This window comes from Neofelis nebulosa, chromosome 9 (genome assembly GCF_028018385.1).
Source record: "Neofelis nebulosa isolate mNeoNeb1 chromosome 9, mNeoNeb1.pri, whole genome shotgun sequence".
Taxonomy (NCBI): Eukaryota; Metazoa; Chordata; class Mammalia; order Carnivora; family Felidae; genus Neofelis; species Neofelis nebulosa.
The window spans coordinates 26,741,357-26,757,385 of record NC_080790.1 but is presented as its reverse complement, the minus strand read 5'-3'; the positions used below and the strand labels follow the sequence as shown (position 1 = coordinate 26,757,385).

At 43.1% G+C, this 16,029-nt stretch overlaps 1 protein-coding gene across 2 annotated transcripts in view; it reads right to left on the bottom strand.

Annotated features, from left to right (window-relative positions):
• TTC27 (tetratricopeptide repeat domain 27) overlaps positions 1-1,367 on the bottom strand; it is a 190,798-nt gene extending 189,431 nt beyond the window's left edge. Inside the window, exon 1 of one of the 2 annotated variants that reach the window (XM_058682998.1) lies at positions 1,065-1,367. In XM_058682998.1, coding sequence (XP_058538981.1) covers positions 1,065-1,164 — 100 coding nt within the window. In that variant the 5' untranslated portion in view covers positions 1,165-1,367. The remainder of the gene's footprint in view (positions 1-1,064) is intronic. The other variant, XM_058682997.1, reaches the window with a different exon arrangement.
• Positions 1,368-16,029: the final 14,662 nt, after the last annotated feature.

Here is a 16,029-nt window from a genome sequence, read left to right as displayed (position 1 = left end):
CAAGAACCATTGGCTCAGTTGTGTTCATGGGACATTCAGTGACACAAGACATCGTTCATTTATCAAGTCAAACTTTATTAGAAATGTTTGCTCATCTTGAGGAACACTCGCAGAACGAGTTACTTGCAATCCAAGGTTTTACTGTATTGTCACCCTTCTGTTGGGAATTCAAAAAGATTCCTACTGACAAGAGAATAGTTTCCATAAACAGGGGTCTAAGGCCTTTCATAACCTGGCTCCTCCTACCCACACTATACTCCCTGAGGCAGAGCTGGTTCACTCATTTTTCCCCTAATACCCCATGAATATGTCTGTGATTTTTCCTGCTGGGCTCTTCTCCACTTGTCTCATTCTTTAATCAAAATTCAGCTCAAATCTGACTTCTTCCCTGAAAATTTTCCAGATGACCAGACTTCAAAAACTACCTCTCTCCTGAAGCACCTATTGCTTGTGTGTGCGTACACACACCTACTGTGTGTGTACACACACACACACACCCCGCTTATATACTGTCCTAGATTGTTACTTCTCTTCTGGATTCAGCCTTAATCCCACAACCAGATGTGCCTATATCCTGCATTTATCACTAGTAAATATGCCTTTTAACCCTACCTCTCCTGTAAATGTGTACTGTTCACAAGAATTACATCTTTGCTGCCTCCTTTTAGCTTTTCTGTTTCCCAGCGGTGGGACCTTGAATAAATTATTTAAACAATGTATTTAAATGTCTTCAGCTGCAAAGTGGTATTAAATGTAGTATCTACCTTACATGTCTATTACAAGGATTAAATGTATAAAAGTTAAGGACTTAGAAAAGACGCTGACCTCGCCATCGGTGTCATCACTGAACCGAGGCGGTGAGAAGTTTGGGGTAAAGACAAGCACAGAGCCCAAGGACCCCACCCGCTACATCAAGGATGCAACAATCCAAAGCTTTAAGGAATCAGCTAGATTTGGGCAGAAAAACAAAACAAACACGGAAGAATGAAAACCCAGCCGCCGCCACTCTTTCTCCTCACAGTCCACACGCTGGCCTACGTTCCTGGGAGGTTCGCCTTTCTCACCTGATTCGGTTACTCCCTCCTGCTTCCACTGCTGCCGCTCAGCCTCAGTGGGGAAGCCCCTCAAAACTGCCAGCTCCGGTATCCACATCTCCCTGGACATCGCTGCAGCCCAAACAGGTTCCTACGAGGTTCACACAGGAGTCAACTAAAGAAGGTGAAAGGAGGAGGGCCCAAAGACGCTGAAATCTCGTGGTGACAGTTCCTGTGAATACACCCACAGCCTTAGAACTCCATGTGCAGACACAGGAACACGGACACGGCCATGACAGCAGCGCGGGACACCCTGGGAAAAAACATACACACTCCGCCCCGGCTTCCGCCTAAGAGACCAACCCAAGGTCTTAGTACTGAGCATGCCCAGTAGAGACGCCCCGCCCCGAGCGGGCAATGGGCGGGTTCGAGGGCGGGTCTCCTCTTTAGGGGCGGGGGCCGCGAGCTGTAGAAGATTTGAGCAGCGTGGAGTCCTCTAGCCCCACCCGCCGCGGACTGGGATTAAATAAAATGAGGCTAAACAGCGGTCTTGGTCTGAGAAGAAGAGGTAATAGGAAAGGTCTACCGCTTGGATTCCTAAACCTTTTTGGATCAGAACCCTCCTGACTACCTGACGCGGGTCCTGTCGGCAAAATGCACGTGGGCCCTTAGTGCCAACATTTGGGTACCGTCCGGCAAATTAGAGACCTTCTGAAGTGGAGTCCGCGAACTCCGGGTTAAGAACCTCGTCCGCAGAGACTAGGTCTTTATTCTTAGAAAGAATGAAAGTGTGAGGAAAGCATCGGGGCGCCTGGCTGGCTGAGGCCGGGGAACCGGCCACTCGATCTAGGGGTCGTGAGTTCAAGCCCCATGTCAGGAGTAGAGATTACATACCTCTATGCACACATACACAAACAAATACAAACCAACTTTAAAAATTAAAAAGTGTAAGGAAGGTATCTGGTTTTGACGCTGTCACTAAATCATGACCGAGTGGGGCATGTGGCCCTGCGGCTGGTGCAGGGAAGGAAGTTAGTAGAGGAAAGACTGACGCCAGAAACCTGTCACCCCTGCGGGCCTGCCGCTGAGCACGGAGCTGGCGCCTCATTCGCATTTCTCCTTGTCCTTTCTTCCTCGTAGCCGCCCTCCTAGGCCGAAACGGAGGCTCAGAGACCCAGGCCTCAGCGGGGCAGGACGCCACCCGAGTGGGCCTGACACCTGCCCTCCGAGAATGGAATGCCGTGCACGATCCAGGGCAATCCCGACCGCGCAGCCTTCCTGCGGCAATAAAAGTGCAAGAGATCTCTGAAAGAGCCGCTCCTGGGGGGAATGGTGCTCGGCTGCTGCAAGAAGCCAAAGGAAGCCAGACCTGAGCTGTGAGCGGAGAAGAGCAGAAGCCCGAGAAGGTCTTCTCACTGAGAAGTAATTAAAAGTTATTGGTGCGGGAAATGATATTTAATCAGGGTGTCCATCCGTATTGTTGTTGTTTTTTTCAGCACAGAATCCAGCACTGTCTAAACCATTTGACAGTAGAAACACTGACCACTACACCATTCCTCGGGTGCCTGTAGAGCCCCCCTGTCCCACACAGTGAACTTGGTGCTTTCTCTAGAATTCAAGGTTGGTTTGTTTGCACTTGAGGGGTGCCTGGGCGGCTTAGTGGGTCAAGCGTCCAGCGCTGGGTTTCGGCTCAGGTCAAGATCTCACGGTTTCGTGGGTTTTAGCCCCTCGGCAGGCCCTGCACTGACAGTGTAGAGCCTGCTTGGGATTGTTTCCTCTCTCTCTCTCTCTCTCTCTCTCTCTCTCTCTCTCTCTCTCTGCCCCTCCCCCCCTCGCGCTGTCTCTGTCTCTCTCAAAATAAATAAATCAACTTTTAAAAAATCCTTAAATGAGATATGCTTCACAATCATAGTAATTAAGTATATTAATCCCTCTTCAGGCAAAATGGACTCCAGGAATAAAAATGTGGGAGAAAAAAATATGGTCTCAACTGAAAAAATATGTATATATATGGAGTGGATACTGAGCTGATGGGCAGGGCAGGTCCACTTGGGGATCCATGGAGTGCCTTGCCTGGGCGGGTTGCTGGGAACCCTGATGTCACCATCTATTAAGTTCTTTTTCTTTGAGCTGGCCAGATTTCTCAGAGACTCTTTTTTTTTTTAAGTTTATTTATTTATTTAGAGAGAGAGGAGATGGGCAGAGAGAGAGAGTCCCAAGCAGGCTCCATGTTGTCAGCGCAGAGCTGGAGGCAGGGCTCCATCCCTCCAACAGAGAGATCACAGCTTGAGCCAAAATCAGGTGGCTTATCCGAATGAGCCACCCAGGCACCCACCCCTCTCAGAGACTCTTTAAATCTCCTACCTAGACAGTGAGGGTCTGGTTGCCAGAGTTCCAGAGCCAAATAGAGCAAGAAAGCCAGGAGTGTCAGCATTCAAGATCCAGTCTGAATATTGGACCATGTAAAGACCACTACAGTTGGGGTAGAGGGAAAGGAGTGGGCAGGGGTTCCAAATGACTGAATCAGCTTTGCCTCAATCCTCCTCATTTTAGCCCCTCCTCCTCCCACCCCATAATCTTCAGTCCCAGGGGTATCTGGTGCTCCCAGCTGCTGAGTCTTTTGAGGATTCTTCAGTCTGATTGCAAGTGTGCCTTAGTTTTTTCCATTGCATTTTTAGGATCATGCCTTCTCTGGTCAGCTACCTCAGTTACTAGCTCCCAGACAGGGTTACCCAGCCTCATGGTCTCCTTCCCTGTTGAATATGTCTTAATTTTTTTCTTTACTATAGATATAGTGGGTTTTGAAGAAGAAGAGGTGGCATATATTGAATACGCCATGTTTACCCTAGAACCTTAAATTGTATTGTAAATGAACTTTCTCCAAGCAGCTTCAGGTTTGATACACATTATGTGTTTTAACTAATCTTATCTCATATCTTTCTAAGTAGTAAAAAGGAGGCAGGATTGTAACCAGCATTTCATGATCCTTCGATCCTTTTTCATATTCATTAACAAATCTCATGTTTAATAATAATTTTTAATTACTGTGTGTGGCAGCATTTTTAGCAATAGCCAAAAACTGGCTACAACCCAAATGTCCATGCATGGATGAATGAATGAACAAATTGTGATATATTCCTATAATGGACTAGTATTCAGCTATAATAATGAATAAACTATAGATACACACAATATACACAAACACCAAAGTAATTATGCTGAGTAAAATAAGCCAGGAAAAGTAATATATGAGTCTATTTATATAAATCTAGAAAATGCCAAGTACTTTATGACAGAAAGCAGATCAGTGTTTCCCGGGGGGGGGGGGGGGGGGCGGGGAAATGAAGAGGAAAGCAGGGACAGATTCCCAAGAGGAACAAAGACATTGGGGGGGGGTGGGTAAGAGATATGTTCACTATCTGATTGTGCTAATGATTTCATGGGAATATACATATGGAAAAACTTTAACTGTTCAGTTAAAATACGTGCACCTTTTTCTATGTCAACTATACCCACTTATACCTCAATAACACTGTTTTCTAAAAAAGTGTCCATTGTATAAAACATAAAATCTTCTCTCCCAAGACTAGTATTCAAAAGCGTTCACTTGACACACAATTCTTTCTTCTCATCCCACTGCTGGTCCTCTGCTCTTTCCAAGCATTGTGTCTCTCAGAACAAAACCCCACAACTACCAGGAACCCTCCAGAGAGTAGCTGGGTCTGTGTCCTGTGGCAAACAAATTAACATGGATTGAAGTTATAAGACAAAGAAGATGTGGTGTTAAACACAGTTCAATGGATATCTCACTTAACTCCCAATAACTCTTTAAAGTAAATATTATTAAGCCAATTTTTCAAATAAGGAAACTGAGAAGTAAGTACCTTGCCCACGATTGCACTAAGATTTGAACCTAGTCTGACCCCCAAAGTTCCATGCTCTCCACATCTGGTGAACAACGGTGGGTGAGAAGTATGTGACTGGTCTGCAGGACAGAGCAAGTAGGTAAATAAGTGAAATAACTTCCCTAGCAAACATACTAGAAACAGCTCTAGAGCCTAGGTCAGTACAGGCGCTAAAAATCCCTAAAAGCAAAGATTGGAGAAGCAGAGGAAAGAAAGAATGTTTGTGGGTGAGGGTGGAATATTGGTAGGAATAGAAGTCAAAAGAGACAGAACAAGGAGCTAACCTCCTTAATGAAAAGCAACCAGATCCCATAAGGTTTCCTTCTTTGGAAACTGCCCTGGTCAGTAGGGACTGAAGGCAGGCAGCCCCGTGATGTCCTCCTAGGTTTTACTTTGTCCTTGGGCTCCTAGAATTTGACTCTAAACACTAACATAGCACGCTCCCCTCAAGGGTATGCTGTTTCCCCCACAAAGCAAAATAAGACCCTTCCCTCGATAGGTCTTCATTCAGGTGAAAATACGATAAGGCTTTCAACAAGACTTCACTAGATGCAAAATGGATACAAAGGAGACATAAGTATAGATATAGGAACAATGCTGCTTTGTCTCACATAATCCAGGCTTGATCCAACCAGCACCATTTAGAGAGTGCCATCTCTCCCTCAACTGAAGAACTCTTAGGCATGCTTAGAATCACATAAGGGGGCTTCCTCCCCTGGGTGGGAAGCTCTAAAGGGACCTATGTATCACAAACAAACTGACTCAAAGAATACATGAGTAAGGGTTCCTGTCACTTAAGATCCAAGGACACAAGGTGACCTTGAACATCTGCCCTCTTGATTTAGACTGTTGAGACTCCAGAGAAAGGCTTTTCTACATATTATCTATGTCCTGATGAATTAAAAATACAGGGAAGGTTTGAGTTGCAGAAGTTCATAGGTAAGAGAAAGGACAATTAACTTGTTACAATCTCTCTCTTGGCATGAATGTAACAGATTCTTGCACAATTAAGTGTCTTTTCTCAATAGCGATGCTCATTCCTTTGTTTGCTACTCTTTGCGTTCTATTTTTGCGTTCTATTTTTGGTTCTGGAGGTAGTCATGAAATAAAATTTTCTTTACAACACATATGGACAGTAGCTAGAAAACATTTCATGGTTGTAAACAACTCAGATGTACCATTCAAATGAGATGTAATACGTCACCAATTCTTCACATTAGCCACTAGATGACATCAAACCCTAGAACTGTTGAATTGTTTTTATAAAAGATTGGATTAAATGTTTAAAATATTTTAAAAGTTTAGCTTTCTTTAACCAGCATGAAAGTTTTGAGAGTCATTGATTATACTTTGCATTTAAAAAAATTTTTTTTAACGTTTATTTATTATTGAGAGAGACAGAGACAGAGCATGAGCAGGGGAGGTGCAGAGAGAGAGGGAGACACAGAATCCAAAGCAGGCTCCAGGCTCTGAGGTGTCAGCACAGAGCCCGACATGGGGCCCAAACCCACGAATGGCGATTTCATGACCTGAGCCGAAGTCGGACGCTTAACCTACTGAGCCATCCAGGCACCCCAATTATAGTTTGTATTTTGCTTTTAGTTTTAATGAATAGTTTTAGGGGAAAAATAGAAACTTAACATTTTCTTAAAAATTTACGTTTTTGATGAAAATACATTCAAACTTTATATACTTGGAATAAAATTACATCACATATTTTTAATTCTTTAGTTTATTGGTGTTAATAGGACCAGGAAAAGGCAAAGAATGGATTCTCCCTTAGAAGCTTCAGATGGAGTTTAGTCCTGCCCACACCTTGATTTCAGACTTTTGGTCTCCAGAACTGTGCATGAATAAATCTCTGTTATTCAAGCCCCCCAACTGGTGGTAATTTGTTACAGCAGCCCTAGGAACTGACACAAGTATTAAACCATCAAGATTTTGTTGAAAGAAAGTCAACATACATACATACATACATAAATTCTATGGGTTATGAAGATAACATTTGTCAAAGTAGGATGATAGGACATATTTTACATAGAACTATTAGTTAGAGGGGTGCCTGGGTGGCTCAGTCAGTTAAGCGTCTGACTTCAGCTCAGGTGTCTCATAACTCGTAAGTTCATGCCCCAGGTCGGGCTGTGTGCTGACAGCTCAGAGCCTGGAGCCTGCTTCAGATCCTGTGTCTGTCTCCCTCTGCCCCTCCCCCCGCTCATGCTCTTTCTCTCTCTCTCTCAAAAATAAATAAACATTAAAAACAATCACTTTAATAACTTAAATATTAGAATATCCAGCATGTGTATCTCCCTTTGCATCTTCCTGTATAAATGTCATGGGCAGACTTCTATGTGACTTGATCCTTTTACAGTTTGGAAAAAGAAATATTTCCTTCCAGTCACTCTGTCTCCTCAATTCCACTTTTGGGTCTGAAGACACATCTCTTATAACATCAGAGCCACAGACATCCTGTCATAAAATTGTGTGCATACAGCATGGGGAGGGCTTTTCCTTCTCAAGTATGTAGAAGAAAAATTGCTTAAGTTTGAGGAGAGTATCACATTTAGGGGGAAAACCAATCAAGATATATGAGAATGGATTGAAAGAGTTACCATTTTGGAGCAGTTAATAATGGTTCTCAAGCCTGGCTGACCTTTAGAATCACCTTGGGAGTTTTATCATCATCTGCCTGGAATCAACTCTAATTAAATCAGAACCTCAGAGGGCTATGGAGATTCCTCTTCTCAGCAATTTTTAAAGCTTCTAGGCGAGTCTAATAAGTGGGAGATGAGAACCATGAAGTGGCATGTGGCATGGATACTGTGCTAGGTGTTTCCCTTAAGTCATGTTGATGATTGATACTTATAACAACACTGTGAGACCGTTGTTGTTATTTCCAATTACAGAAAAAGAAACTGAATCTTGGTGAAGCCATTTAAGGCCATAGAACTAGTGATCTGAGAGAGCCAGCTGGCTCTGGTGTCTGTCCCTTGCTCTGTAATCCAGCAGAACATCAGTGACTGAGATTCAGAGTGCAAACTTGTAAATCAGCCAGAAATACCACAAGTTCCGGGGAAGGGGTATTAGGCCACTTTAGGCCAAAAGTGGGACCAGATGAAAGCCACTTGTATGGAGAATAACATTGCCACAAACTGAGGGAGACTGGCCCTTCGGCTGGCCTTTAAGCCTGCTGTGCCAACGACAACCTGCCTCACCCGTACGCTCGTACAAGCCATCCAGGGGCAGCCTCCTGTGCCGAAGCTCAGCCTGGCGGAGATGGGCTCGCTCTGCTAAACATGCATCTAAGTGCCAACCACCAAGAGTGTCACCGAAGTAGCTCGAATTCCCATGATGTCAAGTCCTCTGAAAGGCTGCCAGTCCCTGAACTCCACACTGCCCCTCACCCTATGGAAGATCAACACTGCTCTGCTGGGACAGACTCTGCCTGACCAACACAATTTTCCCTCACGTAGAAAATGTCCCCTCACTTAGAAAATGTCAGGAGCTGAATCGTGTCTCCCCCCGACAACCGCGACCCCCAAATTCATACATTGGGATGCTATCCCCCAGTTAAGACCTCTCAAAATGTGGCTGTCTTTGGAGATAGAGTCTTTAAAGTGGTAATTAAGGTAAAAGAAGGCCAGTAGGGTGGGCCCTAATCCATGTCCTTATAAGAAGGGGCGATTACAATATTCACATGCACAGAGAGACCATGTGAACACACAGGGAGAAAACAGCCACCTACAGGCCAAACCAGGAGGCGTCATGCCAGCACCTTTATCTTGTTTAAGCCTCCTCCGTCTGTGTTACTTGTTATGGCAGCCCCAGCAAACTATGTAGGAGGCAATACATTCAGCTTTGTCTTTTTATTTCACGTACTGATTAGTGAGTGGTCTCATAATCCTTTGACAGATTTAGAGGATTTTATTTTTAAGTGTTTATTTGCTTTTAAGAGAGAGACTAGATCCGAAGCCCTGATTGAGGGCTTGAACTCGTGAACCTGAGCCAAAGCCAGACACTTAACAGACTGAGCCACCCAGGCGCCCCCACCAACATCCAAGGATACTCCTAGAGCCAGTTCTCTGTGTTGATCTCTTATGGAACAAAAATACAGGTTGAAGGTCTTAGGGCGAAATAAACGAGTAAGTCCTATGGTGCTCTGGGCCAGAGGTAAACAGATGGGTGATGGAAGAGAAACAAGGCTTGAAATATACAGAGAAAATGTCTATGGAAAATGTTTCCAATAATCAGGTATCTAAAATTGTGAGAAGACTAGGGGCACCTGGGTGGCTCAGCCGGTTAAGCGTCCGACTTCAGCTCAGGTCATGATCTTGCGGTCTGTGAGTTCGAGCCCCACGTCCGGCTCTGTGCTGACAGCTCAGAGCCTGGAGCCTGTTTCAGATTCTGTGTCTCCCTCTCTCTCTCTGACCCTCCCCCATTCATGCTCTCTGTCTCAAAAACAAATAAACGTTAAAAAAATTTTTTTTTTAATTGTGAGAAGACTCAATCCTCATCAGTGCCTGGCCAAAATGGAACTCTACTCCTGTCAGGAATATGTTTGACTTTTACACAAGGTTTATGATGTGCAGCTCACAAAACCTGGGAGGGTGCCTGACTTCAGGTTTGCAGTGATCGTGCAGGTGGAGAAGAATCAGCATCCCAGCCAAATACTTAGAAGTGACATTCTCCCTGACAGCTTGGCGTATGGAGAAGGGCTGAGAGAGGGCAATGAAGTCACGACCTGAAATAGGGAAGCTGTGTCTGATCTTGACCTTAAGCAGACGGAGGCCCTATTTTCTTCGAAGAGCGTTGGGCTCACTGTGACTGTCTGGCTGCTGGACACAAAGGAGACTTGTGTTCTTCCTGGTCACACAGTGACCTGTTCTCAAGGTCCCAGAAGAGTGTGCTGCCCAATCCCTTCTGGAGGAATTCCTGGGTAACTCTGAAAAGAATACAACCAGTGATTTCAGCAATGTCCCTGACATCACACCTGGTCTGGAAAGGAGTCAGACTTACGGAATGCTGGACCTGCCTTCCCACAGGGAGAAAGTGCAGTGGACATTCAGGGACCCTGAACTTTTTTGGGCACGGATCGTCCTGAATTACTTGCTCAGAGTTCCTCTTCCCACCCAGACTCAGGCCACCATGAGCGGAGAGAGTGTCAATCTGTTCATCACTGTGTCCATAGAAACAGAACACTTCGAGGCTTTTCTGCCTCTTTTTTTTTCTTTAGTGTATTTTTATCTTATTTTAGAGAGAGTGAACACGAGTGGGGGAGAGGGCAGAGGGAGAGGGAGAGAGAGTCTTAAGCAGGCTCCACGTTCAGCAAAGAGCCTGATGCGGGGGCTCGATCTCATGACCCTGGGATCATGACCTGAGCCGAAATCAAGAGTTGGCTGCCTAACTGACAAGCCACCCAGGCTTCCCTGCCTGATTTTTTTTTTTTTAACTGACAGGACAGTTTTTTTTTAAACTGTCCATTTATAAAAAGCTTTTAAAACCTAAACCACTATAAGAGAAAATTCAAATGCGCCAAAGGATTAAAATATGTTGGTTGACAACAAGAACAAAAAATAAAGAAATTACAAAACCAGCATTTTTTTTTTATGGGAATCATGGAATACAGAATTTATGTGTTGGTGGGACCCAATCCTATTGGAATACTATAAACAGGGTATATGTTCATGGGTGAGGTTGTATGTTTTATGCATCCCTACCATCAATAATAACAAATATTAATCAACCATACTGGAAGAAATAAGGAATGGTCTTCCTATTCAACAGTTACAAAATATTATAAAAACCGTGGCCTGTAAAGAGATGATCAAGAGATTACAGCCGTGAAAACAATAGCAAAAAGAATGCAGCCAAAATATGTATATTTCAATTAGTGTTAGGTTATTTTTGGCACTTTATGTTTGTAGCATTTTAATTATGATCTCTTTTTCTCACTTTAAATATCCACTTGTGTAAAATTAAAAAAAAATTAAAAAAAACAACAAAAAGACAATTACATTGTAAAACTGCAAGGACAGAAGACAAATAGGAAGTTAAATTAAAACTATTGTCAACAGTCAAATAAAGGGCTATCATGAAGGATTTTCATCAAGTTCAGGAAGACAAGTAAAAGAACAAGACATTTAAGACAGGTTATTATCCTGAACTAAAGCACTGTACTAATTAATTCAATTACCTATGAAACTCTCAGATGGAAAAAAAAAATGTTTAAGAACAGCAGGGTAAAAAAAAGAGATTTAAATAAAGCTCCTAGATACATAATAAAAATACACTACATAAGGTAAGTTCAGAAGCCTTTCTGTTGTTAGATTAACCTTAAAATCTAAAGATCAAATCATTAAGCAAATTAAGGTTTAAAAAAAAGACTTCAGGAAAGTTTCAACCACTATTCTTTTTTTTTTTTTTAATGTTTATTTATTTTTGACAGACAGAGAGAGACAGAGCATGAGCGGGGGAGGGGCAGAGAGAGAGGCAGACACAGAATCGGAGGCAAGCTCCAGGCTCTGAGCTGTCAGCACAGAGCCCGACGTGGGGCTTGAACTCACAGACTGCGAGCTCATGACCTAAGCCGAAGTCGGAGGCTCAACCGACTGAGCCACCCAGGCGCCCCTTTAAAAAAAATAATAATTCAGGGCGCCTGGGTGGCTCAGTCGGTTAAGCTGAGGTCCTGATTTCACGGTTCGTGAGTTCGAGCCCCACATCGGGCTTTGTGCTGACATCTCAGAGCCTGGAGCCTGCTTCAGAGTCTGTGTCTCCCTCTCTCTGTCCCTCTCCTGCTCATGCTCCGTCTCTCTCTGTCTCTCTCAAAAATGAAATAAACATTAAAAAATAAAAAAAATTTCAATAAATATTTATTAAATACCTCTAGTATTCTGGACACTCTGTTGGCAGCTAAGGTTACCAGTAAGTAAACAGTCCCCAAGCTCAGGAAACTTGCAATACTGTGGAAGAGACATGCACACAACACAAAGAGAAACAAAGACCTTGCTCCCAAGTGTGATAAAGCCCTGGTGTGCTAGAGTTGGCCAGAGCCAGTGAACAAAAAAAAATTCAACCACTATTGTAGAGTAAACCCAACGTAAGATAAAGGGAGCCTAACACTCCCTTTTATAAAGGGTGTCATGCATGGACTACAGAATTCAATCGGAAATACATGTAATTGCCAGGTTAAAAAGTATCCAATGGGTAGCTAGCTATTTCCAGTCTTTGGAAGTAAACAATGAGAAACCCGTGTCATTTAAGTCTCAGGACACAACCAGCTAAAACTAGCTACAAGAGCTCTAACTAGTCCCTCTAAATAATGAGAACAGCTTTAGAGAGATGGGGCTCTGTGGCCCCTTGAAAAGAGGGAGAAACCAAAGAAGGAAACCTGTAAGAAGGCTAGGGAAAAGCGATAGCAAAGAACAGAAGTGTGGGATGGGAGCAGGCGGAGGAATGAAGATCCATGTCTACGCTTGTGACCTAGCCCTTGGAACAGAGGAGGCCAGGAAGGTGTAGAGGATCAGTATCCTGAGGCCCCCAGTAGCCTGGACATGGCTGGACCAGGCATTCCCTCCCTGGAGAAATAGAAGTGTATTAAATTGAAAACACTATCAAAATAGTGACCAGTGCAATTTCTTCCTGCATAAGAAAATATAGCTGGTGCAACTTGAGCAGGAACACAGGAACACAGAAGGAAACCAGTCATTTGGTGGAGGCCGTGGGGTCACTACAGGGTCGCATCGAGGGGCTAAGGGATGGAAGCCAGAGGATGCCTCTTCTATCTAGGAAATGGACAGGTTCAGAGGACTCAGATCAGCTCCTTTAGCTTGAAGCATCAGGTGAGTTGATGCTGAAAGATGGAAAGCTGTGGGGAATTGGGCAGCTTTTCAAGAGAAAAAAGGGAAAGGACTTTTTTTTTTTTTTAAAGTAGGCTCCATGCCCAACGTGGGACTCGTACCAGATGAGCCAGTCAGGTGCTCCAGAAAGAGCTTCCTTCTTTTTGGGGTGCCTGGGTGGCTTAGTCGGTTAAGCATCTGACTCTTGATCTCAGGGTCATGGGTTCAAGCCCCACACTGGGCCCGTGCAGGGTCTGAAGCCTACTTTAATAAGAAAGGAAGGAAGGAAGGAAGAAAGGAAGAAAGAAAAAGAAAAAACAAAGAGCTGCCTTTTAACCTGCATGGTACCTTCCAACTTGAGCACATGGCTTTTGCATTCTTACCACTATGTTGGGCTGGGTGGGAGCATAGAATGGGGGATGAGACCCAGAGAGTGGTTTAACCTGTTCCAATTGGGATCCAGACAGGCCTAGGACCAATACCAAAATCAATCCCTGTTAGAAAATATAGGATTCTTTGGTCTTTGTATACGGATGCGCTTTAAAGTAATAAAGAAGCAGTTAAAATCACAAAGGAAAAGATCAATAGATTATTTCATGGTGGTTTAAAACTTGTGAGAAAAATTAAAAGGCCATTTGGGAAAGATACAATAAGAATGATAAAAACAATAAAATCCTACTACACAAGGAGCTCATATATATTAAAACATTAAAACAATACATAAAAAAATGGGAAAGAGGTATAAAGTCATCATTGACAAAATAGAAATTCAAATGGCTAATAAATAGATAATGTTGAAGAAATGTAGATATAATCATGTTTGATGATAATAGGTAAAAATGCTAGATTAAAAAACTATAATCTCCAATGCTGGCCAGGGCACGGCAATGTTAACTGATACTGGAAGTAAGAATCAATACAACTTCTCTGGAGAGCAATTCATCATTATATATATCAAAACCTTTGACCTAGTAACTTTATTTCTAGAATTTATCAGAAGGAAATAAAGGTACTGACCATGTTAATCAGTGCATTATTTGTAATTAGAAAACAGAAATAACCTAAATGTCCAACAGTAAGGGATTGGGTAAGTATATCCATATTATGTAGCCATTCAGTTTCCTTAAGGATAAAAAGTGTTCCTAAAATGTTGTTAAAAAGCTGATAGAAGTGTATATACAATGTAACAATTGCATAGAAAAGAGAAGTATAGAAAATAGATTTGGAGCAAAAGATACCAGAAAACTGTTTACTTTCACAGTTTGTATTTTTCAGGATTTTCCCAACTTTCCATAGTGAGCTGTACATTAAGCTATAATAACAATAAAACCCCTCAGTTTTATGAAGCCAGATGAACCCAAGAGCTGCCAGGCTCTGACTGCCTTGCCCAAGACTGGAGCATCAGCATGGCAGCTTGGGCCAGGCTGCTGGCTCCAGTCCTCTGCTACCCTGGCTGCCTCCTCCAGCTGAGTCTGTCTAGCTTCCCCCCAGGTCTGCAACTGGATCTGTTACTCCCATGTCTAGGCTGACCCAGTGGGCATGAAAGTTTCCATCTTGGAATCTTTTGTTCTAACCAGTCTCATTGCCTCACAAGATGTGAGGCTTGTTTCAGCAAAATACTATTCTAGCACCTACACAAGGTCATGCCAGAATACAACTTTAAGTGTATATATTGCTTGGTTACAAAAAAAAAAAAAAAAAAAAAAAAAAAAAAAAAGGCCAACTGTAGAAATTCATGTACTTAAATAATCAGCTTTGGGTTAAGGACTAAATGGCCAGGGAGTACTGCCTGGCTCGGGGCCAAGCCTCATTTGAGTTGTTGAGAACAGTGCTGCTCAATTCACGGTTAAGATTGCTCCCAGGTGGCAGTGGGCTAAGTGCAGAAAGTGAGAGGAAACAATGTGACAAGCTGCACACTTTTTACAGCATTGTATAAAGTATGGGATGGGTCTCTAGCGGAAAGGAACCAAAACCCTTGACTCTTTACCAGGGTAAGACACACTAACTAGAACACCTCACCTCACCCACCTTATCCTACATAAACCGAATCACAGGACATCAAAAAAATATTTATAGTACTTTCTACATCTGACTTTGAAGATATTGGTCTTAAAGCTACAATGGTATCTAAGCAGTTTTTGTACTTTAAGATAAAAGTCTTCTTAGTTGATAGTTTTATGAATAGACCAACAGTCTTAACTGGTTTCCAAATTTCTTCACATTTTCTGCACATGCTCTTTTGGATCTAGGCCATCCTATGCCTGCTGGTTTTTGTTCCATTGTTTTCTAAGGCCTTCATGCTTACCTTTCCTACCCCACCCCAACCCCCCTCAGACTACTTAGCTTGTAAACATGCTGGTTATTCTTATACCAAAAAATATGTATTTCCGCCCCCCCCCTCTTCCTTTCTACCTCTTTGTCCTAGTTTATGCTCTACCACTTGGACTATAGTGGGCTCTTAACTCATCTCCTTACCTCCCCATAGTTGGTAGAATCATCTTCCTGAAACAGTATGACTGGGTTGCTCCCCTAATTAAAGCTCCTTGGGAGCTCTCCATCACACACAGGATGTTACAGCTCCTTAACAAGAGAAGTCTTCCATGATCCAAGCCCTCCTATCTAACGCTATGGCCTAACATTTCATTTGACTATCCCATTGTCTCTGACAATCCAATGTGCTATTAACTCGAGCTCTCCTCTTGTTCTCTTTTGTCTGTGGTAACTTCTGCCTGAATTCTTTATCCTCATCCTTCGAGACTCAGGATATTTTCCTTAAGGAAGCCTTTCCTGACCCACATCACCTCAAACATTTTGCCTGAGCGAAGTGCTCCTCCCGTGTTCCCAATAGTACCCTGTAAAGAACTCTTTCTGGGAACTTAGCAATTGTACCGACATCAAGTTTCCACGTCTGTCATCCATCCCTGAAGTTCGGGAACCTGTACTTAGTACCAAAGTGAGGGCTCAAATGTTTGCTGGCATAAAGTCAGGATCCCAGAGGGAACCATTTGAAAGTAATCAGTCTCAAATTCAGACTTTTAGGTTTTGTTTTTTTAAAAACATGAATTGGACCTTATCGTACTGGTATTGTTACTTTTCTTTTATAAAGCCCCCTGAAGACTAGTGGTGTGAATTGGAGAAAAAGGACCTAGCCTTATTTTAATGATTAAAAATTAAATCCCAAGGGGCACCTGGGTGGCTAAGTCGGTTAAGCGTCCAACTTCAGCTCAGGTCATGATCTCACAGTTTGTGAGTTTGAGC